General features: G+C 45.9%; 1 protein-coding gene across 1 annotated transcript in view; it reads right to left on the minus strand.

The window, feature by feature from the left end:
• Window positions 1–11,005: 11,005 nt before the first annotated feature.
• nmbr (neuromedin B receptor) overlaps window positions 11,006–17,975 on the minus strand; it is a 47,568-nt gene continuing 40,598 nt past the window's right edge. Inside the window, exon 3 of the mRNA XM_080199862.1 lies at window positions 11,006–11,392. Within this exon, the coding sequence (XP_080055988.1) occupies window positions 11,006–11,392 (387 nt within the window). The remainder of the gene's footprint in view (window positions 11,393–17,975) is intronic.

Here is a 17,975-nt window from a genome sequence, read left to right on the forward strand (position 1 = left end):
AGGAAACCTACGGCGGGGGTTCACCGTCAGCGGGTCTGGGAGACCACGCCAGTGAGGATGGCCAGAAAATTCCAGCCAATGTTTCAAGTCCATTTGGCTCTTCTTCAGAACAGCAGAGAGATAGAAATGTGGTGGGTTTTATATTGTTGAAAAGTCGAGGGGTGGGGTGTGGGGGGACCGTTCTAAATTTAGGATGGAATTTTCCATCCCCTGGCAGTGTGTTTCCACGTCGGAGGATGCAGTTTGTCATTGGCCGTCAATGGGATTTTTTTGGTCCTGTCAGTTTCAGTGGGGTTTCCTGTTATTACATCTGGGATGGAGGGTATGGGGGGGTGGGGTTGGAGTTGTTGGGGGGGGGGGGTGCAGGTGGGGTGCAGACACGGGTTTCGCTTCCGGTAGGAATCGGAAGATCCCACCAATGGGTTTGGCCAGAGAATCCAGCCCATAGTGTCAGCATCGTGGGTCGCATTGAAAGGCAGCACAGTGATTAGCACTGCTGCCTCATGGCTCCAGGGACTTTTGATTTGATTTGGTTTATTATTATCACATGTATTGGTATACAGTGAAAAGTGTTGTTTCTTGTGCGCCATGCAGGCAAAGCATACCGTACATAGAGAAGGAAAGGAGAGATTGCAGAATGTAACGTTATGGTGTAGAGAAAGATCAACTTAGTGCGAGGTAGATCCATTCAAAAATCTGATGATAGCAGGGAAGAAGTTGTTCTTGAGCAGGTTGGTACCTGACCTCAGAGCTTTATATCTTTTTCCCAACAGAAGAGCGAATGTCTGGGGTGTGTGTAATCCTTAATTACGCTGGCTGCTTTGCCAAGGCAGTGGGAAGTGTAGACAGTGTCAATGGATGGGAGGCAGGTTTGCGTGATGGATTGGGTTACATTCACGGCCCTTTGTAGTTTCTTGTGATCTTGGACAGAGCTGGGCCCATACCAAGCTGTGATACAACCAGAAAGAATGCTTTCAATGGTCCATCTGTAAAAGTTGGCTGACATGCCAAATTTCCTTAGTCTTCTGAGAAGGTAGAGGATATTGGCGGGCTTTCTTAACTATAGTATCAGCATGGAGGGTTCAGGGCAGGTTGTTGGTGATCTGGACACCAAAAAATATGAGTTTGATTCCTGCCCTGTGTCACTGTCTAGGTGGAGTTTGTACATTTTCCCTGTGTCTGCGTGGGTTTCCCCCCACAATCCGAAAGACTTGCTGATTTGGCGCATTGGCCATGCTAAATTCCCCCTCGGTGTCCCTGAACAGTGGCTGGAGCGTGGTGACCAGGGGATTTTTCACAGTAACTTCTTTGCAGTGTTAAAGGTAAGCCTACTTGTGACACTGGTGAACAGACTTAAACATATGGTCTAGTCCGCAAGCATCGCTTGTACAACAGGGAGATAGAGTTGCCCTTTGCTGTGTGATGAACATGGTTCTTTACAAACAAGTAACTCTTCAATGGGAAATGAGGCTGTCACCTTCCACTCAATCACCTGTAATGGGTGTCCTGCAACAGCATTCTAGCCCCTGGGATCTGTTCTGCCATTTACAATTCCATTGGATCACGGTTGATCTAAATATCAACTCCATTTTTCCACATGATGCAATTTTCATACGACTCAAAATTAATCTGAACTGTAATTTTGCAAGAGCAGGGAAATATGGAGCAAAAAGTTTCAGTGGATGATTCCAATCTGTTAAAGTTCTTGCTTTTGTGAAACAGATACAGCCTCCCATTAATCTTTTGAAATCAAATTGGAACTGTAAATACTTACTCCCGTCTGGAATTAAAATGAGGCACCTGCGTTTTCGAAATACCTTCTCCAGAATTTTAATGAGTAACTGTTAAGTGAGATTAATTACCACTGAAACAAAAGATGTGTCAACCTCTCTTTTAAACTGTTATGGTGCAAATGTGTTATTCATGTCCATTTATTTATTTGTCCTGTTAAATAACTATTATTTGCCACTTCAATTTTTAGACTATAATCTTACACCTTCCTTGGCACTTCTTGAAGAAGGCTAGGGATGTTTTTCCAATCCCCTGGGAAATATTTATACCTCAACCAACATCACTGGAAAACACGGATAATAATCACTTACTTAATTGCTGTCTGTGGGATCTTGCCGTTTTGTAGAAATCATACAGTGCAGAAGGAGGCCATTCAGCCCATTAAGTATGCACTGACAACGATCCCACCCAGACCCTATCCTCAGGACCCCACATGGTTACCTCACTAATCCCTCTAACATACACATCCCAGGACACTAAGGGACAATTTAGCACGGCCAATCAACCTAACCCACTCATCTTTGGACTGTGGGAGGAAACCGGAGCACCTGGAGGAAACCCATACAGACACGGGGAGAATGTGCAAACTCCACACAGACAGTGACCCGAGCTGGGAATCGAACCCAGATCCCTGGTGCTGTGAGGCAGCAGTGCTAACCACTCTGCCACCATGCCGCTGTTTGAAAATGGGCTGCCACGTTTCCTAATATACAGCGGTGACTGCATTACAATGACGATGAGACATCTGGCACATCCCGAGGTTCTGCGATATGAATGCAAGCCTCTCCTGTTTGAGGAATACTTACTTGGGAACAGCGCTTAGCAAAATATCAAGCGATTGATCAGAGTTGCCAACTATGGGCTTTACTTCCTAAGTGTGTATTTTTGTGAGTTTCTCAGTTTCCAGCCTGCTCCGCCATTCAATCAGATCATGGCTAGTCTCAAATCCACCTCCCCACCTATTGCCCTTATCATTTCAACCCATTTGTTTTATCACAAGTATATCTATCTCCTTCTTGAAACCTTTCACCGATTCAGACTCCACCGCGCTATGGGACAGCAAGTTCCACAAATTCACCACTCTCTGCGACTGGATCCTCAGTGACCGGATCCTGACCGTCCTAACCCACAGACCACAATCAGTAAGGATAGGCAACAACACCTCCTCCACGATCATCCTCAACACCGGTGCCCCACAAGGCTGTGTTCTCAGCCCCCTACTATACTCCTTTTCCACCGAATGAGTGTGTGGCCAAATTGCCCTCCAACTCCATTTTCAAGTTTGCTGACGACACCACCGTAGTGGGTCGGATCTCAAACAATGACGAGACAGGGTACAGGAATGAGATAGAGAATCTGGTGAACTGGTGCAGCAACAATAATCTCTCCCTCAATGTCAACAAAATAAAGGAGATTGTCATTGAGGTCAGGAAGCATAAAGGAGAATATGCCCCTGTCTATGTCAAAGGGGACGAAGTAGAAAGGTCCCCCAATGTTGACACTATAGTTGAGAAAGTCCACCAATACTTCTACTTTCTCAGAAGACCAAGGAAATTTGGCATGTCAGCTCCGACTCTCACCAACTTTTACAGATGCACTATAGAAAGCATTCTTTCTGGTTGTATCACAGCTTGATATGGCTCCTGCTCAGCCCAACACTGCAAGGAACTACAAAAGGTCGCAAATGTTGCCCAATCCATCACGCAAACCAGCCTCCCATCCACTGACTCTGACTCTGTCATTGAGACGTATAAGATGATGAATGGGATGGATAGGATAGAGGTGGAGAGACTCTTCCCGCTCAGAAAGGACAGTAGGACTCGGGGGCACAGTCTCAAGATAAAGGGGGGGCGGTTTAGAACGGAGTTGAGGAAGAACTTCTTCACTCAAAGGGTGGTGAATCTCTGGAATTCTCTGCTCGTTGAAGTGGTGGAGGCTACCTCGCTAAATATTTTTAAGACGCGGGTTGATGGGTTTTTGATAAGAGAGGGGATTAAGGGTTATGTGGAGAGGGCGGGAATGTGGAACTGAGCCACGACAGATCAGCCATGATCTTGTTGAATGGCGGGGCAGGCTCGAAGGGCTAGATGGCCTACTCCTGCTCCTATTTCTTATGTTCTTATGTTCTTATGTTCTACACCTCCTGCTACCTCAGCAAAGCCGCCAGCATAATTGAGGACCCCATGTAGGCTGGGCATTCTCATTTCCACCTTCTTCCTTTGGGAAAAAGATACAAAAGTCTGAGAGCACGTACCAACCAACTCAAGAACTGCTTCTTCCCTGCTGCCATCGGACCTCTGACTGGACCTACCTCACATTAAGTTGATCTTTCTCTACACCCGAGCCATGACTGTAACACTACATTCTGCACTTTCTCCTTTCCTTTTCTATGAACGGTATGCTTTGTCTGCAAAGCTCGCAAGAAACAATACTTTACACTGCATGCTAATACATGTGACAATAATAAATCAAATCAAATCAAAGTCTCTCATTTTTGAGGCATACCTACTGGGGAACAGCTCTTAACAAAATATCAAATGATTGATCAGAGTTGCTGATTTGCGGACTACGGGCTTTACTTCCTAAGTGTGGATTTTTGCAAGTTTCTCAGTTATAAATTAGTATGGAACATAGGAAGATAGGAACATGGAAATGAGGAGCAGAAGAAGGTAAATTCAGCCTTTCGAGCCTGCTCCACCATTCAATCAGACTATGATTGATCTCTCCCTAGTCTCAAATCCACCTCCCCATCCGTTACCAATATCCTTTCAACCCATTTTTATAATCCAATAAGTATATCCAACTCCTTCTTGGAGCTATTTAATGGTTCAGACTTCACATCGCTATGGGGCAGCGAGTTCCACAAATGCATCACCCTCTGCAAGAAGTAGTTCCTCCTCATCACGGCTTTAAATCCACCGCCTCGCAACCTATATCTGTGACCTCTTGTTTTAGATTGCCCCGTAAGGGGAAACACGTGGTCCACATTTACTTTATCAATCCCTTTTCGTATTTTCTGTTCCTCAATCAGATTCCCTCCCATCCTTCTAACCTCCATCGAGTATGGAGCTAATGTAAGAATAACATACTTTGAGGGAGGCACAAGAAGAATTTTCAGCCCCTTACGATGTTCAATTTGGTTTCATTTGAATGGAGAAGTAAATTTCTGATCGGCTGGTAATATTTTGACTTGATGTAATGACCTCCCTTATCCACATCACCTTGTGGGAATGAGGGAGGAGGGTCCCAGAGATTTAATAGAAACATAGACCTTTATGAGAGACTGAGTAGACAGGGGCTATACTCATTGGAATTCATAAGAAGGAAGGGAGATCTTATAGAAACATGTAAAATTATGAAGGGAAGTTGTTTCCACTGGAGGGTGAAACTAGAACTAGGGGGCATAGCCTCAAAATGAGGGGAAGCAGATTTAGGATTGAGTTGAGGAGGAACTTCTTCACACAAAGGGTTGTGAATCTGTGGAATTCCCTGTCCAGTTGAGACTACCTCAATGAATGTTTTTAAGGCAAGGATAGATAAATTTTTGAATAGCAAAGGAATTAAGAGTTATGGTGAGTGGGCAGGTAAGTGGAGCTGAGTCCATGAAAAGATCAGCCATGGTTTAATTGATTGGCGGAGCAGGCTTGAGGAGCCAGATAGCCTACTCCTGTTCCCAGCTCTTTATGTTCTTTATGGAAGTTTACGAAGAACTTTGACAGCAGCAGTCTTTTGCCTGAAAGTTTTTGAATCAGACGCTGGGATCTGATACAAAAACAGGACATGCTGGAAAATCTCAGCAGGTCTGACAGCACCTGTGGAGAGAGAACAGAGCTTTGAAAAAAGGATCATCTAGACTCGCAACAGCAGTTCTATTCTCTCCCCACAGACGTTGTCAGACCTGCTGAGATTTTCCAGCACGTTCTGTTTTTGTGTCAGTAATTACTTTATCGACACGACCTGACAGAGCGTGGAATGAAATTCGTAAGTACTGACGTTGACACAGCTCTCTCCCATTGTGCTGCTGCTGCTGCTCGATTCCAAAGGTTTCTACACTCGGGAACTGTGTAAACCCTGCTCATTCCCTCCTGTTGCTTGCACTGCGGTCTCATTAGCACATAGATGGCAGCTAATCAGCCTTAATAACTCCGCCGCCCTTCAGAGATGCATTCTATCGTTTTAAAAGAGCTACTGGTGTCATTGTGAAAAGGGAGAAGAAAGAAGCCTTTCACATCATCAGTGAGTCCCAAAGCAATTTGCAGCCACTTAAGTCCTTTATGAAGCGTAATTGCTGTTGCGATGTGGGAATCGCAGCCACCAATTTGCAGTCAGCGAGCTCCCGTGTGTAACAAAACAGTGGTTTATAGAATAGAAATAGACAGTGCTGGAAATGGTCTGCAGGTCAAACTGGGGAGAGAAATTAGAGTTAAACACCTCAGGTCGATGACCCTCCATGTGTAGCATAATGACATTACGTTAAAGACCAAAATCTGGGACCCATCTGTTAACCAGTTTCCTTCATGCACTGAGTAGGGTTGGAAAGGAGCCTTTCTTTTTCTCCTGGGTTCCTAATTTACCTCCAGTTCAAAAAGAGTTCACGCTCATGACTTGAGCTCATTATTCACAAGTGCGGTACTGAGGTGCTATCTTTCAGAAGATGTGTTGATCCCTATTTTACTATTTTGGTTCTAAGTTCTGGGTGGACTTGAAACTGGGAGTGTCTCAGATCCGACTGTTAGACCCGTTCTCGGGCACCCCCACACGTACTGTGCCCGCAAAAATATCAGCGAGTCTGAATCTCGCTGCACAAGCCTGAGGGTGGGACCTAATGCACCCGAAATCCTGCAGCTCCGATCGGAGCTTCCAACTGCGCATGCGCAGAAAAGAAAAATGATACATTGCGACTCCCCTGCCGCATCACTCCTCCTCTTCCTCCTCCTCCTCCCCAGTGGTCATCCTCCCCAGTGACGGCCAGCTGGTCAGTCTCCACATCCTCCTCCTTCTCCTCCAACAGGTCACCTCTCTGTCGAGCCATGACAACTACGCAGGAAGAGATCACTGCCTTCTATAGGAGGGCCCTGCCAGATCGGTCCAAGCACCGGAATCGCATTTTGAGAAGCCCAGTGCACCTCTCCACTATCGCGTGGGCGGCTACATGGGCCTCATTATAGCGGGTCTCAGCCTCAGATACAGGCCTCCGCACAGGCGTCATCAGCCATGTCCAAAGCAGGTAACCCATATCACCCACGAGCCACCCCCTGCAGCCAGGGCTCTTCCTCGAATGCCTCCGGGGTGTTCGAGCTCCTGAGAATGAAGCTATCATGCTCGCTGCCTGGGTGTCTTGTGCAGATGTGTATAATGTCCATGTTATGGTCACACATGAGTTGAACTTTCAGGGAGTGGAATCCCTTTCTGTTGATGAATCTCCACGGATTCTGTGGGGGGGGCGGTATTGAGGACATCGTGTGTGCAGTCGATGGCCCCCTATCCATTAAGCATTCCCTCAATGGCTGCAAACCCATTGTTTGGTTAAATTTGATGTACTGCCCAGCCCAAGCATACAAGGCTTCACTGATCTGCCTCACACAGGTATGCATGGCTGATTGGGAGATGCCACAGACATCTCCGCGGGGGGTCTGGAAGGAGCCAGTCACATAAAAGTTTAGAACGACCATCAATTTGACAGCCAGCGAGAGCAGATGCCCCTCCTGCCTCAAGGTGCCAGGTCCTGGAACAAGGGCACAGGTGCTGCACTGTCTCCTTTTGGAGGCGGAGATCTCAGTGGCACACGGTGTCCGACATCTGTTCGGATGACACTCATCACAGAACTGCTCGGGCCTCTGCTCCCTACTTGCCCCCCTCTGGGTGAATGGCAACCACCTCCTGCCTCTAGTGGTCATCCCCCTCTACTCCTGCAAGCGATAAGGTCCAGAGGCCTCCTGTGCCCGCAGTTCTTCCTCCTCAGTTCCAGCAGCAACTAAAAGAACAACAAGATCAATTGGTTGCATCGCAAAAGCCATCTGATCGCTCTGAAGGGGTGGTGGGGGGGCAGATGGAGAGGAACGCATGTATCAATTATGGAATGCTGTTTGCTCCTGCACATCAACAGTCACAACCCCCCCCAGTTCCCCAGCCACATGCTCCCCACAATCGCAGAACCCCCAATTTCTCCAGCCACATGCTCCCCACAATCACAGCCCCCCCCCCAATTCCCCCAGCCGCATGCTCCCCACAATCACAGCCCCCCCAATTCCCCCCGCTACATGCTCCCCACAATCACTACCCCCCCATTCCCCAGCCAAATACTTCCCACAATCACAGTCCCCCCAATTCCCCCAGCCGCATGCTCCCCACAGTCACATCTCTTTGTAAAGTTGAGAGGCTGCAGCAGTGCTATTTGCAAGGGCTTTGTACACATCCTGACAGAGTGCCGAGTGCACTAGGACCCAGCAGTACCGCAGGAACTGAGGTCAGTGCTGAGACCCGGGTTCGTGCTGGAAGTCAGACATCGGAGACCCTGCTGAGCAATAGCCCCCCACACACCCGCAGAGACCCACGCTCTCCCAAGCACACACAGAGCCCTCCAACCCCCCCACACACTCACCCCAGAAAGAAAATGGCCACATCTGAAGGACACCCATGAGCAGTAGTGAGACATCAGACACTATATACTTATTTCCTCACTAACCCTCACTGATGGAGCACCCAAATTGGACTTTTATGGAGCATGTCTATTTCGCATTGATTCTGGATGGGCAAATGTAGTAAAGTTGGGGGTGCAGCCCATTAATTTCATTTAAATACTTTCAAATGCATTTAAATGGCCATCACCCTTGTTTTGGGTGTGGTCCTTATCATGTCCATTTTCGGGTCTCGGTAAAGGGGTAACGGGTACGGAGGCGGGCGCGGATCACGCTATTCGCCTCACGTCCGACTTTACCAAGTTTTCGCACCAGAAAATAGGCGGAATGCAATGGTAAAATTGGGCTCATTAAGAACAACATTTGACCCATTGAAATCACTCCTCCATGCAGATGAATGAGGAAAGTTCATGTTCCTTCCTCTGATTGTCAATTGGACCCATATCCATTGACATCTTCACCATGCCAATGCGTTTTGAAGTAAATTTGTAATTCACTCACTGTGCGTTGCTGAGGTGCATCCGCTCCCCACTCTCCAACCGCAAAGACCCCTATCAGAAGTCTCAGTCTTAGATGCCCTTACATTAAGTGTGAGACTGTGATCTGCCATTTTGTCCTTCCATGGGTAAGGAAACCATTTCTCTTTGGAGTACTCCAGGTGTGCTCTCACCAAAGCCCCCTATAGATGCAGTAAGACATCATTGCTTCTGCACTCAAGCCCCCTGCCAATGAAGGCAAACAATCATTTGCCTGAAAAACAGAAAATGATGGATGAATTCTGCCCTCTCAGGTGGACACTAAAAAAACCCACCGCACTGTTAATGTAAGAGTGGGATGCCTTGGACAATCCCTCAATTAACATCATTATACCAGCTTATCTCACCATCGTCACATTGCTGTTTGTGGAATCTTGCTGTGTACAAATTGGCTGCTGCATTTCCTACATTACAGCAGTGACTACACTTCAAAAATGCTTAATTAGTGGGGAAACGATATAATGAGGTTGTGAAAGGTGTTGTACAAGTCTTTAGTCACCAAATCACAGTCACCTCTGAAAGGTGGTGCAGGGAAAGGTTGTGAGACGGTTCCCAATAGTTTGAAAGTATGAAGATTCGAGAAGCACAGATTATTCCACCTTTCAACACAGCAGTCTAAAGGGAATCCAACTGGTCCACAAACATTAATGAGCAGGTAATGGAGAAGAGATAAAGCTGGACCATTGATCGCAACCAAATTGTGACAACAGGACAATCGAGGACAAGTTCAAAAGACTGCAAGGGAAATTTAGGGCGAAGGCCGTGAAATTCTTCTCCAATAACTCACAGGGTGAAGCAAAGCGGATTGTTCTTATGGCAGCGAAAGTTGAATTCTGGGTATCCCTGTGACATGAACACAGGGACGGAGTGGGACACGCAAACGCATTTCACAAGAGAGAGGAGAGGCCTAAAGTCACAGAATCACAGAGGTTTACAGAATGGAAACAGGCCCTTCGGCCCAATTTGTCCAGGCCGTCCTTTTTTTTAAACCATTAAGCTAGTCCCAGTTGCCCGCATTTGGCCCATATCCCTCTATACCCATTGTACCCATGTAACTATCTAAATAAGAACATAAGAACATAAGAAATAGGAGCAGGAGTAGGCCATCTAGCCCTTCGAGCCTGCCCCGCCATTCAATAAGATCATGGCTGATCTGTCGTGGCTCAGTTCCACATTCCCGCCCTCTCCCCATAACCCTTAATCCCCTCTCTTATCAAAAACCCATCAACCCGCGTCTTAAAGACAAAATTGTACCTGCCTCTACTACTACCTCTAGTAGCTCATTCCAGACACCCAGCACCCTCTCTGTGAAAAACTTGCCCCTCTGCACCCTTTCGTATCTCTCCCCTCTCACCTTAAACCTCTGCCCTCTAGTTTTAGATTCCTTTACCTTTGGGAAAAGATATTGACTATCTAGCTGATCTGTGTCCCTCATTATTTTATAGACCTCTATAAGATCACCCCTAAATCTCCTACGCTTCAGAGAAAAAAAGTCCCAGTCTATCTAACCTCTCCTTATAACTCAAACCATCAAGTCCCAGTAGCATCTAAGTTTTGTGCACTCATGCTAGTTTAATAATATCCTTTCTATAATAGGGTGACCAGAATTGTACACAGTATTGCAAGTGTGGCCTTACCAATGTCTTGTACAACTTTAACAAGATGACCCAACTCCTGTATTCAATGTTCTGACCAATGAAACCAAGCATGCCAAATGCCTTCCTCACCACTCTGCCCACCTGTGACTCCACTTTCAAGGAGCTATGAACCTGTACTCCTAGATCTCTTTGTTCTTTAACTGTGCCCAACACCCAATCATTAACTGAGTAAGTCCTTTAGGTTTCATAGACTGGGACAGTACAGGATGCTTACTCATCATCTCATCCATTCTCGTTGCAGAAAAGTCAGCAAACATTTGGATTGTGTAGATGGAGTTGGATTTGGAGTGGGTGTAGAGCTGATGGGGGATGAAGTAGCCTCGAAACTGAGGTCACGTCAAGATGAAGTGAAATAAAAAATAATGTTCCGCTGAATTAAGCTTCACGCCACCGACTCCTGTTTGAGGCTGTGGCCATTGCTGATGGTGTTTCTGTTGCTGCTTCTCACGGATGTCATGCGCATGGCAGACGTGCTCTGGAAATAGCTGTTGGATATCGAGGGCTGCCGCCGCCTCTGGCACCTCAGGTGGCTGTTGAAATGCCTTCGGAAACTCTCGCTCAGAAGGTAGAGGGCGAATGGGTTCACGCAGGAGTTGGAGAAGCTCAGCACACGGCCCAGCACTGTGACCATCAGGTGCCCCAGGGAAGGGTCGATCTCACCATAGTGGAAGGAGCGGTACATGTACAGGACGTGGTTGGGGAACCAGCACAAGGCAAACAGGCCGACAAACACCAGCACAATCTTCGCCAGACGTTTCCGAGTTTCCATCTGGAAAGAGAAACAGGGGAAGAGAAAGAGTAACACTGGGAATGGTGAAATCAGCGGGCAGAGCTAAATGCCAAGAGATACCAACAATGCCCTCACTATTAACTCAAGTAGCTTCAACTCTCGCAGGGAGTGGGCATAATAAACTTCCCAAAGTTTTCCATGGGATGTGGGCATTGTTAGCAAGGCCAGCATTTCTTGCCCATCCCTAATTGCCCTTAAGCTGTGTCACTTGCTAGGCCATTTAGGAGTCAGATAGAAACACAGAAGAAAGGAATAGGGGAGGCCATTCAGCCCTTTGATCCTGCTCTGCCATTCATCTCGATCATAGCTGATCATACAACTCAAAAGCCTAATTTTGCTTTCGCTCCGTAATCTTTGATCTCATTCACCCCAAGTGCTATATCCAGCCGCCTCTTGAATATATTCAATGTTTTGGCATCAACTACTTCCTGTGGTAAGGAATTCCACAGGTTCACCACTCTTTGGGTGAAGAAATGTCTCCTCATCTCCATCCTAAATGGTCTACCCCAAATCCTAGACTGTGACCCCCTGGTTCTGAACACCCCCACCATTGGGAACATCCTTCCTGCGTCCACCCTGTCTGGTCCTGTTAGAATTGTATAAGTCTCTTGAGATTCCCCCCTCATTTGTTTGAACTCCCGTGAAAACCATCCTAACTTAGTCAATCCCTCCTTGTACATCAGTCCCACCATCCCCGGATCAGCCCGATAAACCTTCACTTCACTCCCTCGAGAGCAAGAACATCCTTCCTCAGAAAGCCACATTGCTGTTGGTCTCAGGTCACATGTAGGCCAGACTTGGTAAGGATGGAGGGTTTCCTTCCCAAAAAGGTACTCGTGAATTAGATAGGTTTTTATGACAATTGAGGATAGTTCCCTGATTGCCTAGTTTTCAATTCCACATTCACTAATTGAGTTTAAAATTCCATCAGCTACCATGGTGGGATTTGAACCCATGACCCACAGAACAAGCCTAGGCTTCTGGATGACCAGACCAGTAGCATAACCAGTACACCACCAGTTCCCCTGCCAAAGTGACTGAAGGATAAGTCCATTTCTGTACAGAATCATATTCCTTTCCAGTGAAACATAGTAAGATGAAAATCTTCCCCATTCAGGAAATGAGTTGTCTTTTCCAGGCAATTGGCCCTCATTTGGTGCATTTAAAGCATTTCCTGTTCCCTTTTGACCACCAAAGACAATGGATAACAATGCTGACCTATTCCATTCATGTGGGGAAAGCTTAATTATCATCACTGCATAACTTAACCCAAAGTTTCTTCAACTCCAGCTGCAATTAATATTTGCCCTCAGAATGCATCCAAAAATGCATCTGAAGGTTTATTGGCCAGGATAAATTGTCCCTTAAGACCAGGGGGATTAGGAGGATAAATATGTGGGGTTACGGGAATAGGACAGGGTGGGATTGTTGTCGGTGCAGACTTGATGGGCCAAATGGCCTCCATCTGCACGGTACATACTATGATTCCACGCTATCAACAGTCAAAGTTTAAGTGAGCAAGTGAACAAATGAACAAGTTTTAAACCAAAGGAGGCACTGTCATATGAACAGTTCTACAAAAGGAATGTGAATCACATTTCAATTATTACAGACATCGAACATCAATTAGTCAAACAATGAAAGAAAGTGGGTTTCATGGTTCATGGCACAGTGAGTGTGTGCCTTTATCTATTGCTTTTTTTGCTTCACGTCTAGCTTTTTTTCAGATGTCGAACGCAGAAGTAGGCTATTCACTCCCATCAAGGTCATTTCCTTGATCAGCTAGCCAACTGCACCCTTCATGTTCCGAATCTGCTGCTACCCTTGTGTTAAATCTGGCCAATTTCTACAACCCGTCCCCTTCCTTCCCCCTTTCTGAAGCTTTAATTCCATGTGGTCCGATTGCAGTGCAGGTCTGAGGAAGGTTATCTCACCCACTGAGCCAGAGATCCCTGTCCCCCCATCCTCTACACCATCGCAGCACCTTGCTATCCAAGGGATCCGTCAGGAAGGCTAATGGAATGTTCATCTTTATTCCAAAAGGGGGTTCGAGTAAAAGAGTAAGGAAGTCTTGCAGCAAATGTACAAATTACTGGTGAGACCATATCTGGAGTACTGAGAAAAAATATTATTTCATTGGAGGCATCTTAGAAAAGGTTCACCAGGATGATCTGGGTATGGAGGGATTGTCTTATGAGGAAAGGTTAAACAGGTTGGGACTCTACACATTGGAATTTAATGAGAGGTGATCTCATTGAAACATATTGGGTTCTTAAGGGGCTTGACAGCATAAATGCTGGGGAGGTCTAGAACCAGAGGTCATAGTCGAGGGACTTGGGAGTCCTGATTCAGGACTCTCTTTAGGTTAACGTGCAGGGTTCACTTGACACTTACGAAGGCAAATTCAATGCTAGCATTCATTTCTAGAGGGCGAGAATACAAGAGCAAGGGTCTTCTGAAGCTGTATAAAGCTCTGGGCAGACCCCATTTGGAATATTATGGGCAATTTTGGGGCTCATACCTAAGGAAGGATGTGCTGACCTTGGAGGGGGTCCAGAGAAGATTCACAAGAATGATTCCAGGGTTTGTCATATGAGGAGCGATTCAGGAGTCTGGGCCTGTACTCGGTTTAGAAGGATGAGGGGAGATCTAATCGAAATTTACGGGACACTGACAAGCCTAGATAAAGTGGATGTGGAGAGGATGCTTCCACTAGTGGAAGAGACTAGAACTCGAGGGCACAAACTCAGAGTGAGGGGACATTCCTTTAAAACTAAGATGAGGAGGAATTTCTTCAGCCAGAGGGTGGTGAATCTGTGCCACAGAGGGCTGTGGAGGCCACGTCATTGAGTGTCTTTAAGACAGACTTAGATAAGTTCTTGATCAATAAGGGGATCAAGGGTTATGAGGAGAAGGCAGAAGAATGGGAGTGAAAATAATATCAACCATGATTGAATGGCGGAGCAGACTCAATAAACCAAATGACCTAATTCTGTTCTTATATCTTCTGGTCTTATAGTCTTAGAACAAATATGCGCCAATTTAAGAGTAAATTTAAGAGGAATTTCTTCTCTCAGAGATTGAGAGTCTTTGGAACTCCTTGCCGCAGAGAGCTGTAGGGCAGAGTCCTTGTGTATATTAAGGCTGAGATTGAAAGTTTTTTTATTAATAAGGGAATCAAGGGTAGTGGGAAAAGGGAAGGAACGTGGATGTGAGGAATGTTGGATCAACCATGATCCTATTGAATGGTGGAGCAGGCACGAGGGACCGAATGGCCTACTCCTGTTCCTATTTCCTATGGTCTTATTATCATTACATCTTTGAATGCTGGGCTTTCAGGATGTCTGTGCTTGCTTGCTGCATGATCTGATCAAAATTCAAACGTAGGCTCATAAGTGGCAAGTTAGTGTCAGACCATCTCCAAAAACTGACAATCTCTGTTCAATTACATCATCATCACCAAATCCCCACCATTGATCAGAAACTGGACTTCACCAGCCATAGAAATACTGTGGCTAAAGGAACAAGCCAAAGGCTAGGTAATCTGTGGAAAATAGCTCTCCCCCCGACTCCCCAAAGCCTGTGCACCATCTATAAGGCGTAAGTCAGGAGTGTGATGGAATGTTCCCCATTTGCCTGGATAAGTGCAACTCCAACAACACTCAAGAAGCTCAACACCATCCAAGACAAAGAAGCCCCACCTGATTGTCATCCCATATATCCATCAGCATAAACATTCACTCACTCCACCCCCACTGTATGTGGCAACAGTGCTTACCATCTACAAAATACACTACAGAAACTTACAAAGACTCCTTAAACAACAACTTCCAAACCCACAACCTCTACCACCTAGAAAGACAAGGGCAGCAGATAATTGGGAACAACACCGCCTGTAAGTGCCCCCCAAGCTGCTCACCATCCTGACGTGGAAATGCATCGCAATTATGGCACTGTTGCTGGATCAAAATCATGGAACTCCCTCCCTAATAGCACTGTGGGTGTACCTACATCAAATGGGCTGCAGCAGTTCAAGATGACGGCTCACCGCCACTTTTCCAAGAGTAATTAGAGATGGGCAGTAACCAAGGAGTGGATAACACTCCTGTGAAATTCCTTGAGATGTTTTACCACATTAAAAATGCCAATAAATATGGTTGTTGATTGAGTACAGGGGAGTGAATTGACTTCTTGTCAAGGTATCAAAGATCAGGAGTATCAATACAATTTTAAAGTTCTGATTACTAGGGAGGCGAACATATCAGAACCTGCATTTACATGAAGGAAGATCACTGCTCAGGCTTTGCATAATTGTATGTGATAAATTGTTTTTGTTCACAGAATTAGATACCAAAAAATATTTTTAATTAGTACACATTATACATAAGTACACTTAAAGCGAGGCCCCTTTGAACTATTTATTCAACCATTTACGATTTATATTCATGACTTGGATGGTCACAGAATATAGACAACAGAATGTAGTTGAGACCAAAATGTTGCCTGATTTCAAGAAGAAATTAGATATAGCTCTTGAGGCTAAAGGGATCAAGGGATATAGGGGGAGATGGGGGTGGGGGGGGAAGAGAGAATCAGGATAATGAATGTGATGATCAGCCATGATCAGAATGAATGGCGGAGCAGGCTCGAAAGGCCTCGTCCTGCTCCCAGTTTCTGTTTCTGCAAAGTGGCCAATTGTGTTGTAGTCAAAGGTGGATGCTGGAATCTGAAACAAAAACAGAAAATGCTGGAAAACCTCAACAGGTCTGACAGCATCTATGGAGAGAGATCAGAGCTACCGTTTGGAGTCTGGATGATCCTTCAAAGCTGGGACAAAGGGTCATCCCAACTGGAAATGTTGGCTCTGTTCTCTCTCCATAGATTTAATTCAATGAGTCACGGAGTCATAGAGGTTTACAACATGGAAACGAGGCCTTCAGCCCAACTTATCCATGCTGCCCTTTTGTCTATACCCATCTTACTCATAGAACATAGAACATAGAACATTACAGTGCAGAACAGGCCCTTCGGCCCACGATGTTGCGCCGACCAGTTAAAAAACAATGACCCTCTAACCTAAACCAATCCCTTTCCATTCATAAACCTATCCACGGATCTCTTAAACGCCCCCAAACTAGGCGCATTTACAACTGCAGCAGGCAGGGCATTCCAATCCCTCACCACCCTCTGGGTAAAGAACCTACCCCTGACATCCGTCCTATAACTACCCCGCCTTAATTTAAAGCCATGCCCCCTCGTGCTAGCTTTCTCCATCCGAGGAAAAAGGCTATCACTGTCCACCCTATCTAAACCTCTAATCATCTTATATGTTTCAATAAGATCCCCTCTTAGCCGCCTTCTTTCTAACGAAAACAACTCCAAATCCCTCAGTCTCTCCTCATAGGACCTCCCCTCCATACCAGGCAACATCCTGGTAAACCTCCTCTGCACCCTCTCCAATGCCTCCACATCCTTCCTATAATGTGGGGACCAGAACTGCACACAGTACTCCAAGTGCGGCCGCACCAGAGTTGTGTACAGTTGCAACATGACGCTGCGACTCCTAAATTTAATCCCCCTACCAATAAACACCAAGACACCGTATGCCTTCTTAACAACCTTATCTACTTGATTCCCATGTAACTGTCTAAATGCTTTTTAAAAGACAAAATTGTACCCGCCTCTACTATTTTCTCTGGCAGCTCCTTCAGAGCAAAGTGTGCAGAGGATGCTGAAAGTCTACAAAGGGATATAGACAATCGAAGTGAGTGGGCGAGGGTCTGGCAGATGGAGTACAATGTTGGTAAATGTGAGGTCATCCATTTTGGTAGGAATAACAGCAAAATGGACTATTATTTAATTGGTAAAATTTTCCATTATGCTGCTGTGCAGAGGGACCTGGGTGTCCTTGTGCAGGAATCTCAAGGGGTTGGTTTGTAGGTGCAGCAGGTAATGATGAAGGCAAATGGAATTTTGTCCTTCATTGCTAGAGGGATGGAGTTTAAAAACAGCAAGATTACGTTGCAGCTGTATAAGGTGTTGGTGAGGCCACACCTGGAATACTGTGTGTAGTTTTGGTCTCCTTACTTGAGAAGTGGTACTGGAAGGAGTGCAGAGGAGATTCACTAGGCTGATTTCGGAGTTGAGAGGGTTGGCTTATGAGGAGAGACTGAGTAGACTGGGGCTATACTCACTGGAATTCAGAAGAATGAGGGGAGATCTTATAGAAACATAAGACTATGAAGGGAATGGATAAGATAGAAGCAGGGAAGTTGTTTCCATTGGTGGGTGAAACTAGTGGCATAGCTTCAAAATAAAGGGAAGCAGATTTAGGACTGAGTTAAGGAGGAACTTCTTCATACAAAGGGTTGTGAATCTGTGGAATTCCCTGCCCAGTGAAGCAGTTGAGGCTACCTCATTGAATGTTTTTTAAGGCAAGGATAGATAAATTTTTGAACAGTAAAGGAATTAAGGATTATGGTGAGTGGGCAGGTAAGTGGAGCTCAGTCCACAAAAAGAAAAAGATACAAAAGTCTGAGGTCACGTACCAATCGAGTCAGCT

This window comes from Carcharhinus amblyrhynchos, chromosome 12 (genome assembly GCF_965287045.1).
Source record: "Carcharhinus amblyrhynchos chromosome 12, sCarAmb.v2.hapA, whole genome shotgun sequence".
In the NCBI taxonomy this organism is placed as follows: Eukaryota; Metazoa; Chordata; class Chondrichthyes; order Carcharhiniformes; family Carcharhinidae; genus Carcharhinus; species Carcharhinus amblyrhynchos.